This window comes from Papio anubis, chromosome 2 (genome assembly GCF_008728515.1).
Source record: "Papio anubis isolate 15944 chromosome 2, Panubis1.0, whole genome shotgun sequence".
NCBI classification, from domain to species: Eukaryota; Metazoa; Chordata; class Mammalia; order Primates; family Cercopithecidae; genus Papio; species Papio anubis.
In genome coordinates, this window is record NC_044977.1 from 155,096,625 (window position 1) to 155,111,383 (window position 14,759).

Consider the following 14,759-nt stretch of genomic DNA (forward strand, 5'->3'; position numbering starts at 1 on the left):
TGTTTCTGTTAACAGATGACATAATCTTATATATAGAAAACCAGGCCGGGCGTGGTGGCTCACACCTGTAATCTCAGCACTTTGGGAGTCTGAGGCAGGCAGATCACCTGAGGTCAGGAGTTCGAGACCAGCCTGGCCAACATGGTGAAGCCCCATCTCTACAAAAAATCAGCCAGAATGGTGGCGGGTGCCTGTAATCCCAGCTACTCAGGAGGCTGAGGCAGGAGAATCATTTGAACCTGGGAGGCGGAGGTTGGAGTGAGCTGAGATCATACCATTGCACTCCAGCCTGGGTGACAAGTGTGAAACTCTGTCTCAAGGGGAAAAAAAAAAGGAAAACTGTAATTATTCCACAAAAATGTTAAAATTCATCAATCAATTCAGCAAAGTAACAGGATGCAACATCAACATATAAATTTAGTTGCATTTCTATACATTAACACTGAACTTTCTGAAGGAAAATTAGGGAAACATTCCAATTTACAATAACATAAGAAGGAATAAAACACTTTGGAATAAACTTAACTAAAGAGGTGTATTAGTCTGTTCTCACTGCTGTAAAGAAATATCTGAGACCGAGTAATTTATAAAGTAAAGAGGTTTAATGTTTACAATTGTGCAGGCTGTAGAGGAAGCATGCTAGGAAGGCCTCAGGGAAATGTACAAGCATGGCAGAATTAGAAGGGAAAGCTGGCACATCTTCACGTGGCCAGACCAGGAGGAAGAGAGGGAGAAGAGATACTATATACACTTTTAAACAACCAGATCTCATGATAACTCACTCATTCTCATGAAAACAGCACCAAAAGGGAAATCCATCCCCATGATCCAATCACCTCCCACCAGGCCCCACCTCCAACATTGGAGATCATTTGACATGAGATTTGAGCGGGGACACAGACCCAAACCATATTAGCAGGTAAAAGACTCTCTGAAAACAACAAAACATTGATGAAAGAAGTTAAAGGAGACAGAAACAAATGGAAAGACATCTTGTGTTCATGGATTGGAAGACTTAATATTGCTAAATTGTCCGTACTACCTAAACTGATCTTACGGACTCAGTGAAATTTCTGTCAAAATTCCAATGGGATTTTTTGCAGAAATAGAAAAATTCTAAAATTCATGTGGAATCACAGAACCCTTAATACCCTAAACAGTCGGAAGAAGAAAGAACAGAGCTGGAAGCACCACACTTCCAAATTTCAAAATATGATACAAAAGTACAGTAGTTAAAACATCAGCTGGGTTCAGTGGCTCACACCCGTAATCCCAGCACTTGCGGAGACTGAGGCAGGCAAATCACTCGAGCCCATGAGTTTGAGACTAGCCTGGGCAACATGGTGAAATCCTATCTCTACTAAAAATAGAAAAAAATTAGTGGTGAGGCATGCTTGTAGTTCCAGCTACTTGGGAGGTGAGGTGGGAGGACCACCTGAGCTGGGGAGGTGAAGGCTGCAGTGAGCCATGATCATACCACTGCACTCCAGCCTGGGTGACAGAGTGAGACCCTGTTTCAAAAAACAAAAACAAAGCAGTTTGGCACTAGTATGAAGGTAGACATAGCAACTAATGTAACAGAATAGAGAGCCAGAAATAATTCACATATGTATGGACAACTTAACCTTTGACAAGGGTGTCAAGAATATGCAGTAGGGAAAGGATAGTCTTTTCAACAAATGGTGTTTGGGAAAACTGGATATCCACATGCAAAAGAATGAAATTGGTTTGGACCCTTACCTTACACCTTAACACAAAAATCAACTCAAAATGGATTAAATAATTAAATGTAAGACCTGAAACTTACAAACTCTTAGAAGAAAACATAGGGAAGAGAGAGCTTCATGACATTGGTCTTGGCAATGAATTCATGGGAATGACACCAAAAAGTGTCTGTGGATGGATGAATGGATAAATAAAATGTAGTATATACATACAATAGAATATTATTGAGCCTTAAAAAGTAAGAAAATTTTGCAATATGCAACAACCATGGATGAGTCTGGAGGTCGTTATGCTAAGTGAAATAAGCCAGCCACACAAAGACACAGAAATCAGTCAAGTAACTGCTTCATTACACTTACATGAGGTATGTAACTCATGGAAGGAGAGAGCAGAAGGGTGATTGCCATGGGCAGGGGGAAGCAGGAAGTGGGAAATTCCTAATAATGTATATCAAGTGTCAGTAGTGCAAAATGAATTCGTTCTAGAGATAAACAGTCTGAGAAAGTGTCACAGTGTAGAGGAGTCTAAGAAGACATGACAACTACCACCTTTGGTGGTATTCTGGAACAGAAAAATGACACTAGGTAAAACTAAGGAAATCTAAATAAAGTATAGGCTTTAGTTATTAATTTTATCAATATTGGCATATTAGTTGTGACTGTTGTACTATACTAATGTTAGGTATTGACAGTAAAGGATACTGGATCTGATGTGTATGGGATCTCTGTACCGTCTTTGTACCTTTTCTGTTAGTTTAAAACTATTCTAAAATAGAAAGCATGTATTTTTTAAATGCTATAGGAGTTCAGTTAAGAAAAATTCCTTGAAATTTTGAAACTAAAATACTAAACCCAACCAGTTCTTTTCCTCATTAATCACATACATAAAAGTTTCATCAAATGAAAAATAGGTATTCTAGGCAAAAGATGAGTTAAGAAAGTCTTAGTGGCACCTGAAAAAAGTTATGAGAGACTTCAAAGTATACCTAAGATTATTTGGGACCCCTAGTGACATAGCTTTGAAGCACAGGTTGAAGAAACAGGACTTGGTCGTTTATATACAGTCTGATAAGAAACTGCCAAAGAATCTTAATAGTCTCAAATATTTAAATCTTAAATTGTGTAACTGGAGCCAATTATACAATGTCATCTATAAACAAGATACTTGGTAAAACTTTTTGCTCTGTACTTCATAGATTTGTGTAACCACGTGGGCAGCTTCTCTGTGCTTTTCCGCCTGAACTTAGAAATGAAATCTGGCTCTCCCTATATCAGATTATTTCACTCATGGCCTCATTAATTAGAAAGGAGAAGAGTTCAGCCTTTTCTACTCTCCGTTTTCTACTCCTTGCTTTTCCATACCATATTATGAAAGGTAACAATCTTCTCTAGAGTTAATTTTTTATTGTTATCATTTTATTTCTCCCTTTAGTTCCCTACGACTAAAATTTTTTGGTTGACCTCTTATCTCTAATGCATAATTTTTGCCTGAGTTCTCAATTTTCTTTAGTAATATCCTGAATATTTTGGGACTTTCTCTACAAAAATACATAGACACGAATTTTCATATGTTTTAAAATGGTTCATAGGTACTTTGGAATCCATGTACCACAGGTCAAGAAACCCTGCCTATCTGGAATCTTATTAATAATAATAATAGAACTGAGGTGACAGACAGACGTTATTTTTCTTACAGTCATTTCTTCTAAGTCTTACGTGAACAATGTTAGCACTGAAGATGAACTTACTTTAATAGTTCTTGAAGATATGGTGAATATACTTTGGACATCTTTGAACAGTTCTTGAGCTCTAGGATAGTGCTTACTTTTGGTCCTGGGCTATACTAGCATGGCTCAAACAAGCTCTACAATTTGATATTCTAATATTTGGTAAAATTTCTGTTCTTGGTGTAGATGGACTGCATCCTGTGCGTCTTGAAAGATTAGTTAATCGGTATTCACATGTTATGTGCCAATACATGATTTTTAAAAACATTTACTTTAATATTTTACTTATCTTTTGTATTTAGAAAGGAAAAAATACATTAGTTTCCCCCCCCCCTCCCCCGCCACAAGGACTGTTATAAAGTGAAGGCTGCCATCTAGAGACAGACTCATCATTGGAAATGTAATCACAGTAATTTGTTTTCAAGGCATTCTAAAAAATTTATAAGTATCAAAAATGTATCTTTATTCATAATTTGTGAGGTTCTTTTTTTCATTTTTGCACGTACTATGTAGACAGATCCCATGCATCCCAAGATATTTATGATTAAGCTTGAAAGGTATCAAAGTGTCTCTTTCTTTGCCTTTCCCCCAGACCCCCTCCTCAAATCTTGAAAAAGACTCTTAAATGTAGTCACTGCATTACTAGGTAGCTGTTAATTTCTACATTTCTGGCATACTGGTATTTATTTAGTGAATCCTTCTCAGTTTTAGTAGGCTCAACATTTCTTGCCTCAGATTTTTTCTACCAATCCACCCATATTTATATCTAATCTTGATTTACAGTTTGCTCTTTATCAGACTAGGTTATGTAAAAATGAAACAAAAAATGGCCAGGCACGGTGGCTCATTCCTGTAATCCCAGCAGTTTGGGAGGCCAAACTGGGTGGATCATGAGGTCAGGAGTTTGAGACCAGCCTGGCCAACATGGTGAAACCCTGTCTCTACTAAAAATACAAAATTTATTGTGTTTTTAGTAGAGAATAATTACACATGGTGATGCGTGCCTGTAATCCCAGCTACTCAGGAGACTGAGGCAGGAGAATCGCTTGAACCTGGGAGGCGGAGGTTGCAGTGAGCTGAGATCGAGCCATTGCACTCCAGCTTGGACAACAGAGTGAGACACTGTCTCGAAAAAAAGAAAAAGTGAGACAACAATAAAAATGATCCTGTCATATGCTTAGATTATCTCTAGTACATAACTGGATTACATTTTATTTATTTAGAGTCTATAATCCACTCTGGAAAAGAAAAGCTTTAAAATGATTTATACACGGAGCAATTACTTTGAAAGCATCTACTATTTGGAAGGCTCTTTTGCTAAGTGTGTTAGACAATGTTAGTGTATTTCAACCACACTTAGACTTCAGTAATTTGGGGTAAGCAAGAATGGTGTGTTGTAAAAGCTATCAACTTTTTTTGGGTGGCTGTGGGGAGTCTTGCTCTGTCATCCAAGCTGGAGTAGAGTGGCGCAATCTCAACTCACTGCAACCTCAGCCTCCCAGGTTCCAGAGATTCTTGTGCCTCAGCCTCCTGAGTAGCTGGGATTACAGGCATGTGCCACCCACCCCTGGCTATTTTTTTGTATTTTTAGTAGAGATGGTGTCTCGCCATGTTGCCCAGGCTGGTCTCATCCTGATCTTAAGCAATCTGCCCACCTGAACCTCCCAAAGTGCTGGGAATATAGGTGTGAGCCACCATGCATGGCCAAAAGCCATTAATATAAACTTAAAAGAGCCGTTTGTTATATTTGGATAAATTATTTTGCTGCTGAGTAGAGTTCTGTCTACTTTCAATCTTCTATGTACTTGTGTACCTAGTTGGAGGGATGCATAGAAGGCTTGGAATTTCTGCCCTGGCTGACATCACAGAATAGAGAAGGAGGAGAATTGAAAATGACTGAGGAGGAACAGGGTTGAGACATTTCTTTAAACTGTGGTTCATAAATATGAGGATAAGAAAGTTTGCTGGGTCCTTCTTGACTTTTTTGACAATTTACCTCTTCATTGTCTTAACTTATCCCCATGAATAGGTACTAGGCATTTCGAATGGGGTGTTTAGTGCTGTTGGACCTGATATGTCTACTCTGGAGGTGGAGGCTATAGGTTTGGGTGATGGGAAAACCACTGGAATGACTTTCCCTGGTTTTGGGATAAAAGAGGTAGCTCGTCTCTTCAAACAGTATTTGAATCTGTTTATACGTAGGAATCTGACTTCCTGTAGAACTCAAGTTAGGAACTGGAGCTTTTAGCTTGCTTCCAAAATGGGCACGATAATGTATCAAAAAAAAATGAATGCCCAAAGTAGGAGAGTCTAATACTGAGTATCTTTTATGCTACAGGCGCAATGCCAAATACTTTACATTTGTTACCTCACTTAATTCTCTTATCATCCTTATTTATTTGTTTGAATGTTTCCCATGTGCTAAGTAATGTTCCAGGCAATAGCAGTTAGAACATTGAGAAAACTTCTCTGCTCTGCAGTGATATTCTCACCATTTAAAAGATTAGAAATCCTAGTTTCATAGAGATTAAGTGACTTTTCTAGTGTCCCATATCTGGTAACTGGTGGAGCTGAGAAACTCTACTATGTCTTATTCTAAAGACGTTGAGCCACTCTAGGATGACTTATTTTCTGAGGCTTCTGATGTATTTTTTAATCACTGCAACTACAATTACAGTCTGTTTTTATTGTTGTCCATATAGATATTTATACAAGAATGTGTTTGCCAGCCTTATGTTCCATCTTTTGTGCCCTGTGATAGCAGATAACAAAAACACAGTATTTCTGGCAAACTTGTGTTGAGGATTCTTATTCTTGCCTTCTACTGAGTGCATATCGATAAGGATTATACAAATGTCTGATAGTGTTTAAGAGCAGTGTCTTTCAGTTTAGTTTTTTACGTTTCATTTTTTTATTTAAAATGTATTTATTCATAATTTTGTTTGAGTAATATACTCATGTAGTTCAAATTTTTAAAGTGCAAAAAGCATGAATGTAGTCTCCTTTGTTTTTCTAAACCTCAACTGCCCATTTCTCTTTCCTGGAGGCAACCAGTTTTACTAGAGTATCTTTGTGGAAATATTTTAATGTGTTCAATCAAATATATTTCAATATCCATTCTTTTTTGTGTTTGAATATATCCTATAGATCTTTCCATATCAGTCATAGATAGCTTATTTTTTGATAGCTCCGTCTATAGTTTTGATAGATTCCATTGACTTTGAGAGTCAATAAAGAGTAGTGGTTATCATAGTAGACAGTCTGCCTGCATGTAAACCATGGGTCTGATACTGGGAAACTTTTTTTTGCAAGTTGCTAAACCTCTAGATGCCTCTTGTCTCACAAATAATAGTACATTCTTCATAGGGCTGTTGTAAAGATTAAATGTATAAACATCAAGTGCCCGGGAGATAGTAAGCACCCAAATATTAGCTGCCACCACCATTGTCATTAATATCACCTTTTTATGTATTTCATCTGATCTTTATGAGCATATAGGCTTTCTTTCCTTTTTTTTTCTTTATTACAAACAGTGCTTCAGGGATAACCTTTTACAGTCATTACTTTGCACGTGTGTTAGTCTGTGGATGTTTTGCTACAAGTACAATCTGTGGATCAAAGAGTGTGTAAATTTGTAGTTTTGGCAGACATTTACCAAACTGCATACTGTAGAGATTGTACCAAATTATATACTTTTATCAGCAATTTAACATAATTTAAATTATCTAGAACTTTATGGTAGCTTTCTGATGTTATGTCTAATTATGGTTAAAAATGGCAATTTCAAAATTCTTCCTTTTCTTTCTTAGGGGTACATTCCTGTCAGAAGGGCCTGATCAAACAACGTTTTATGTTTTAATATAAAGTATATGTTGGAAGGTTATTCTTTTGGGATTCTCACAGATAACTTGTTGATGCTTGAGAGAGTGGAAGTTGATCTGAAAGATTAACTGTAAAATCTGTCGTTCCACAGGTACTGTGAGAATAGAGATGTTTCGAAATATGCAGAATGCAGAAATCATCAGAAAAATGACTGAAGAATTTGATGAGGTATAGCATTCCAGTATTTGTACAAATTGCTTACTTAATACTTTCACATGATGAATATGTTGATTATCTCAGGTTTTGTTTTGATTTGATGTTTAGTGTAACTGAAGATCTGTTTTTTAATTATATATGATAATCTATGGTACTAATTCCAAAATTAATGATCTTTCGAGGTTTGATTATGTTGTGTGGAGTATTGAATAATTACTGGCAGGATAAGAAAATTAGTGGTATGAGGTAGAAGTAGATTCTTGACATTTATTTTGAAGACTGTCTCAAATTCCCAAATTTATAAATGCATCTCCAACAGTTTTCTGTTTGTGGAATGCTAATTGCATTAAAGGCTTTAAAGGGAAAATGGTTTGGAGGTCAGTGAATTCTAAGCAGAACCACATATTATACCTGTCTCACAGATTATAAAATCACGTTATGTTATTTAAGATTCCAAGACATCCTAATTAAGAAAAGCCCTGCTTACCTTCATTTAACCCAGAATTTCCCAAAATTATTTTACATGGAACTTCTCCCAAACCCCTGGAGGGGGGTGTGTGTGTCGCGTGCGCGTGTGTGTGTGTGTGTGCGAGAATGAATGTTAAGCTTCTATTTGGGACACTCTACTTGAAAGTATTCTTTTCATTTAGAATACATGTTTTCTTTGCTTGGCTTCACAAATTAATCACCTTTCCCATTTTCATGGAAATATTCTCGTGAGCAGTTTTACACTGATTGTAAATGCTGAAACGTTTCCACAGTTTTATTTCTGTATTGTATTTATGGTGAAATGAATTTATATTATGTATTAGGCTACCATTAATTCCAGTTTTAACAGTCTGCCTTTTGATTTAAATAACATTTCTATTTTTGGTATGTGTTTCTTTTTCTTGACTTTCAGCACTAAAATATTGGTTGTTTTCTAGTTCAACTCTTTGACAGGGAGTGGGCTTGGGATTTTATTATTATTAATTTTAACTTGGAAAAAGTAATACAAACACACATGTTAAGATAAACAGTGTGTGACCCGGGTATTGGGTTTTTTGAAAGTTCATCGGGTGATTCTAATGTATACCAAAGCTTGGGAACTACTGGTTTAAAGAAAATTAAAAGAAAGCCAAGAATTAACTTAGTAAAACTCTTCACGTATCAAAATAGAATGAGATAAAAGCAGAAATAAAGACACTGTGAAAATGCACATATAACAAGAAAGCATGACTTTTGTTTTAGGATTATTAAATAACTAGAAGTTGAGAAATTCAGGAAAATAAATATATACTTTTTTTTTTCTGGAGACACAGTTTCTCTGTTGCCCAACCTGGAGCGCAGTGGCGTTGTCTCAGCTTACTCCAACCTCCACCTCCCCGGTTCAAGCAATTCTCATGCCTCAGCCTCCCAAGTAGCTGGGATTACAGGCCTGTGCCACCACGCCCAGCTAATTTTTATATTATTAGTAGAGACAGGGTTTCCCCATGTTATCCAGGCTGATCTCAAACTCCTGACCTTAGGTGATCCAACCACCTCAGCCTCCCAAAGTGCTGGGATTACAGACATGAGCCACCACGCTCGGCCAAATATGTACTTAAAAAAATACTCCTGTAAATATTGTTAACTATTATGGTATATTGAAGGAATAGTAAACTATTAAGAAAACTAAGAATGAGTTACATTGCAAGTGAAATGACTGAAAAGGCATTTCATATACCTAAACATATTTTCTCGCAGTATTTGAGAAGATCAACTTAATCAAAGATGACTTTAAAAAGCACCATTCAAGTTTTTTTTGTTTGATAGTAAAGTAACACAGTTTGATTATGATATGAAGGTATTTATTTGAAGTGAAAATACTTACTAGATATTTGAGGCTATCCATTTTATCTTCTGTCACTTGAGGAAGATATTAGTCCTTTTGTTACTGTGCATACACCTGAGAAACTTGGTTTAAATGCGTATATATTGTGAAATATACCTTATTTTAACAAGTTTATTATGTTTTTTTCTTCAAAAGACTATGTCGTTTGGCTTTCTGGGAGTTGAGGGGGTTAGTTTTGTTAAATTGTATTTTGTAATATTCTGAAAGATCTGATAACAAGAACCACTGGATTCCAAGGGTCTAGAACGATGTCTAATTCTCAAGGAATAATCATTAAAATTTTATTGAAATTCATATATTGTATTTACAGCAAAGTAAGGTAAAGGTGAGATGAGCTAGTTTGAAGCTGTTTAGATTTTCAGTAAAGTGATCTAAAAGTAAGTTATTGCCTGAGAAGTATACTTTGGCTCCCATTCTTTATTACAAACAGATTATTATAACATTTGTTAATAATCTTTTTAAAATACCTGTAAACCTGCACACAGCCAGCAGTGCTTTGTGATTGTAATATCAACCTAATTTAAAAATAAATTAATTCCCAGAGTAGTCTATGGGCTATTCAGTCAGTACATACACTTGGTTCTTGATAGAGCTAGCCGTAGAAAGCTAAAGCAAATTGATATTTCTTCCCCACATTTTTGGAATTACACATTCATATGTAAAGTCTTTGGTATGTTTCCAAGGTCAGGTTGCATAGTTTTCATATGTTTTAAGTATAACTTTTATGTAGGGAAATTTTTGTAACAAAACACATTTAATGTATTCATTTAGTGCCTTTAATTCTTGCTTGTTCTTTTGCATTACATTGATAAATTGTGCGATTTTTGTGTATTGTGCTCTCTCCCGTGATAACTTATCTTGCAGATTTTTTCTCTTTTCCTAATTGTATGTGCTTCTCTGAATTTATCCATTTCAGCATTTATCTAATCAAAGGATTAACATTATTAATAAGTATTAAAAGGGTTAAATAGTATGCAAACTGTGAAAAGGAAATATTACAGATATGATAGGGGAAAGCTCAAATTGTCTCTAGTCCCAAATTAAAGTCTCTAAATTGTTTCAATTGTATATCCCATCACTAAACATTTTTTAAACTATCATCCTAATAGTGAAAACCTGTGATAAGCCTCCTCTCTCTTCACCATGCTCCTTTTCAGAGGGCTAACGTTTTTAGCTTATGAGAGGAGTGCTTAGAAGTAACTACGTGGTGGCCAGGCATGGTGGCTCACGCCTGTAATCCCAGTACTTTGGGAGGCCAAGGTGGGTGGGCCACCCGAGGTCAGGAGTTCAAGAACAGCCAGGTCAACATGCTGAAACCCCATCTCTACTAAAAATACAAAAATTTGCCAGGAGTGATGGCACATGCCTGTAATTTCAGTTACTGGAGTGACTGACGCAGGAGAATCGCTTGAATGTGGGAGGTGGAGGTTGCAGTGAGCTGAGATCACACCACTGCATTCCAGCCTGGGCAAAAGAGTGAGATTCTCTCTCTCAAAAAAAAAAAAAAAAAAAAGAGTATGTGGTAATTATCTGGGACCACCTTAGTTCTGAACTACATCTATTTTCTAAATATCTTATAAATAATGAATACATGAAAAGATTTTTTCCTTCCACCCTTGGTAATCAGAAGACTGAGTATATACCCTTGTTTGTTTATTGTATTAAAGTGTGCTTTGCAGCATATGTATATTGATAGAATTAAATGTATATAGTATTGCGCTATCATTATTTGTGTCAGTAATCTTTAACGGACAGATAAAGAAGACTATTTCATACTATTATGATTAAAATACGTGATCACAAAGTGGTTTTCAGATATCACAGGCTAATTACTCAAGACTCAGTATTTAGACATTGTTCTAATGTTGGTAATGGGTCTATATCCTTGTTTTTAATAGTCTTCTTAATAATTTAAACTTTTAAGGTCATTTTCTTATTAGATTTTCATGGCTTTACTTTTATAGTGGACTTAGATGAACTCATGGAAGAAGTGACTGTGCCGCCACATTTCTTATTTGCTTATGATTACATACTCAGGTTTTTGTTGTTTCAGTTTTCTTGAAAAATCTGTGCTTGGTGCCTTTCCATTTTGCCAGGAGTTGAAAATAGATACTATTGGCCAGGTGCAGTGGCTCACACCTATAATCCCAGCACTTTGGGAGTCTGAGGTGGGTGGATCATTTGAGATTAGGAGTTTGAGACCAGCCTGGCCAACGTGGTGAAACCCCATCTCTACTAAAAATACAAAAATTAGCGTGGTGGTACGCGGCTATAATCTCAGCTACTGGGGAGGCTGAGGCAGGAGAATCGCTTGAACCCAGGGGGCAGAGGTTACAGTGAGCCAAGATCGCGCCACCACACTATAGCCTGGGCAGTGGAGTGAGACTTCACCTCAAAAAAAAAAAGACACTGTTAAGCTTAAAGTCATTGAATTGCTCATATGTAACTTAAAATAACTTAAGAAACCAGTGAGGAATGCCATTTCTACTGTCAACTCCTTTGAGTATTGAACTCTTTTTGCTACTCTTTTAAATTTGTTTTGTGACACAAAGCAATCTGAAATATGGACCAAGTGAGGGCATACCAGGCTTAATCTGTATATTAAATATTAGCAACAATTAATTTCTTTCTTTTTGTAGATAAAAATAAATAGAAATAGAAGTTCTAATATTTTCTTGCAATATACCACTCCGTTTGTGTTACATACTTCACTGTGGAAACTGCTCCAAGATGAGAAAGGTAAACAGAATGTTAAAGAAACAAAATAGAATTAGAAATGACAAGTGCCAAAAGACAAATCAATAATTAAAAAATTGCAGTGACTCCAGAAATTGTATTGAATTTGTAATATGCAAAAGTGTAACAAAGAAAATATATAATGACTGAACCCTGCAGTTCAAACTGTTGGGGACAAGAGCAAACATGTTGAATAGTAGTAATAATAGCTACTAATTATGCTTAATAGATGCAAGCACTGTTAAGTGCTTTACATATACTTAATCCTCACAACATTTTTGTGAGGTGTAGGTAGTTTATAATATTGTTATCCCTATATGACAGATGAGAAAATTGGGGCACAAAAGGGTTAAGAAACTTACCTGAAGTCACACAACTACTAAATGGCAAGCCAGGAGTTGAACCCAAACAATCTAGCTCCTACAGCTGTACCTTTTTTTTTTTTTTTTTTTTTTTTTGGGAGAGTGAGTCTTGCTCTGTCACCCAGGCAGGAGTGCAGTGGTGTGATCTTGGTTCACTGCAACTTCTGCCTCCCGAGTTCAAGTGATTCTCATGCCTTAGCCTCCTGAGTAGCTGGGACTACAGGCACACACCACCACACCTGGCCAATTTTTGTAGTTTTAGTAGAGACAAGGTTTCACCATATTGGACAGGCTGGTCTCAAACTCCTAGCCTCAGGTGAGCCACTGTGCCTGGCCCTAAGTCCATACTCTTAACTACTACCCTATTCTGTGTTTTATGTAATCAGAAGTTTATGATACTGAAATGGCTGGGAAGAGATTACTCGGTAACAGTTACGTTCTTTCAGTTTGAACAACCCTGGTCATATAATTCGTTTCTGGCTATTTTTACTATCAATTTCTTACTGCTGATCCAGTAAGTTATAGAATTATACTAGTATTTTTTTAATGAGCCAATTATACTCTCTTAATCTAAAATAATCTTTTTAGATTGAGTCAGACCTCTCTATTACATTATCTGAGATATCCAGTCATTATGAAAGATGCCTAAATGAGATATTTGTGAAACCAAAGTATATTCCAACAATAACATTTATGTCAGTGTCTACTAGATTAAATTACCATCTGGATTAGTCATGATAAACTATGTATTGAGGATATACTTACATGCTGATAATTGGAAAATCTTTATCTTTCCGTTTTAAAACTTGTACAAAATTGGATTTTACAGTGATTCAAATAAATCACATTTATATTTGTCAATTATTAAGATGTATTAGATTTTTCAGCTAAAGCCAGATAGTAGGAATTCAGTTTTTTATTTATTAGAGGTATAACTTTTTGCTTGTATAGATACATAGTAGTTTACATTTTTTTTTTTTGGAGACAGAGTCTTGCTCTGTCACTCATGCTGGAGTGCAGTGGTGTGATCTGCGCTCACTGCAAGCTCCGCCTCCCGAGTTCACGCCATTCTCCTGCCTCAACCTCCCAAGTAACTGGGACTACAGGCTCCTGCCACTGTGCCCAGCTAATTTTTTTTCTATTTTTGTAGGAGAGACGGGGTATCACCATGATCTCAATCTCCTGACCTTGTGATCCGCCCGCCTCAGCCTCCCAAAGTGCTGGAATTACAGGTGTGAGCCACCACACCCGACCAGTAGTTTACATTTTTATGGGGTACATGTGAATATTTTTACATGCATAGAATGCGTAATGATCAAGTCAGGGTGTTTGAGGTATCTCTTACCTTGAGTATTTATCATTTCTATGTGTTGGTACCATTTCAAGTCCTTTCGTAGCTTTTGTTTGTTTGTTTGTTTTGAGACAGTCTCACTCTGTTGCCTAGGCTGGAGTGCAGTGGCACCATCTCAGCTCACTGCAACCTCCACCTCCCTAGTTCAAGTGATTCTCTTGCTTCAGCCACCCAAGTAGCTGGGATTACAGGCTTGTGCCACCATTCCTAGCTAATTTTTTTATTTTTAGTAGAGACAAAGTTTTGCCATGTTGGCCAGGCTGGTCTTGAACTCCTGTCCTCAAGTGATCCACCTGCCTTGGCCTTCCTGAGAGGTGGGATCACAGGCATGAGCCACCGTGCACAGCTGTCTCCTAGCTATTTTGAAATATGTAATATATTGATGTTAACTGTAGTCACCCAGGCCTGCTATCGAACATTATAACTGTAAGTTAGATAGAATTTATATGCGTGGCTTGGTATCCTCCTTGCAGTAACGAGTAAATTTTCGCTTTGAGTTCACAAGATATCTGATGATTTACCCAACCTCTCCGTTTTCTCCTCACACGCCTTTCTCAGTCTGGCATCTATCATTATATTCCCTATCACCATGAGATCAAGTTTTTTAGCTGATGGATATGAGTGAGAAAATGTGGTATTTGTTTTTCTGTTCCTGAGTTATTTCACTTAATGTAATGATTTCCAATTCTATTCATGCTGTTGCAAATGACTTTATTTTTTTATAACCAGTTTCCTGTTTGTATATGTGTACATATACATATGTATATGTATGTATATGTTACATTTTCTTTATCCATTCATCTATTGATGGATACTTAGATTGATTCCATATCTTTGCTATTGTGAATAGTGCTGTGATAAACATGCAAGTGTGGGTATCCCTTTGATATACTGATTTATTTTCCTTTGGATAAATACATAGTAGCTGGATCATATGGTAGTTCTATT

General features: G+C 36.5%; 1 protein-coding gene across 1 annotated transcript in view; it reads left to right on the forward strand.

Annotated features, from left to right (window-relative positions):
- The window catches only part of STAG1 (stromal antigen 1), a 327,523-nt gene that overhangs the window by 78,153 nt on the left and 234,611 nt on the right, over positions 1–14,759 (forward strand). The window contains exon 5 of the mRNA XM_031663744.1: positions 7,425–7,501. Coding sequence (XP_031519604.1) covers positions 7,425–7,501 — 77 coding nt within the window. The remainder of the gene's footprint in view (positions 1–7,424; positions 7,502–14,759) is intronic.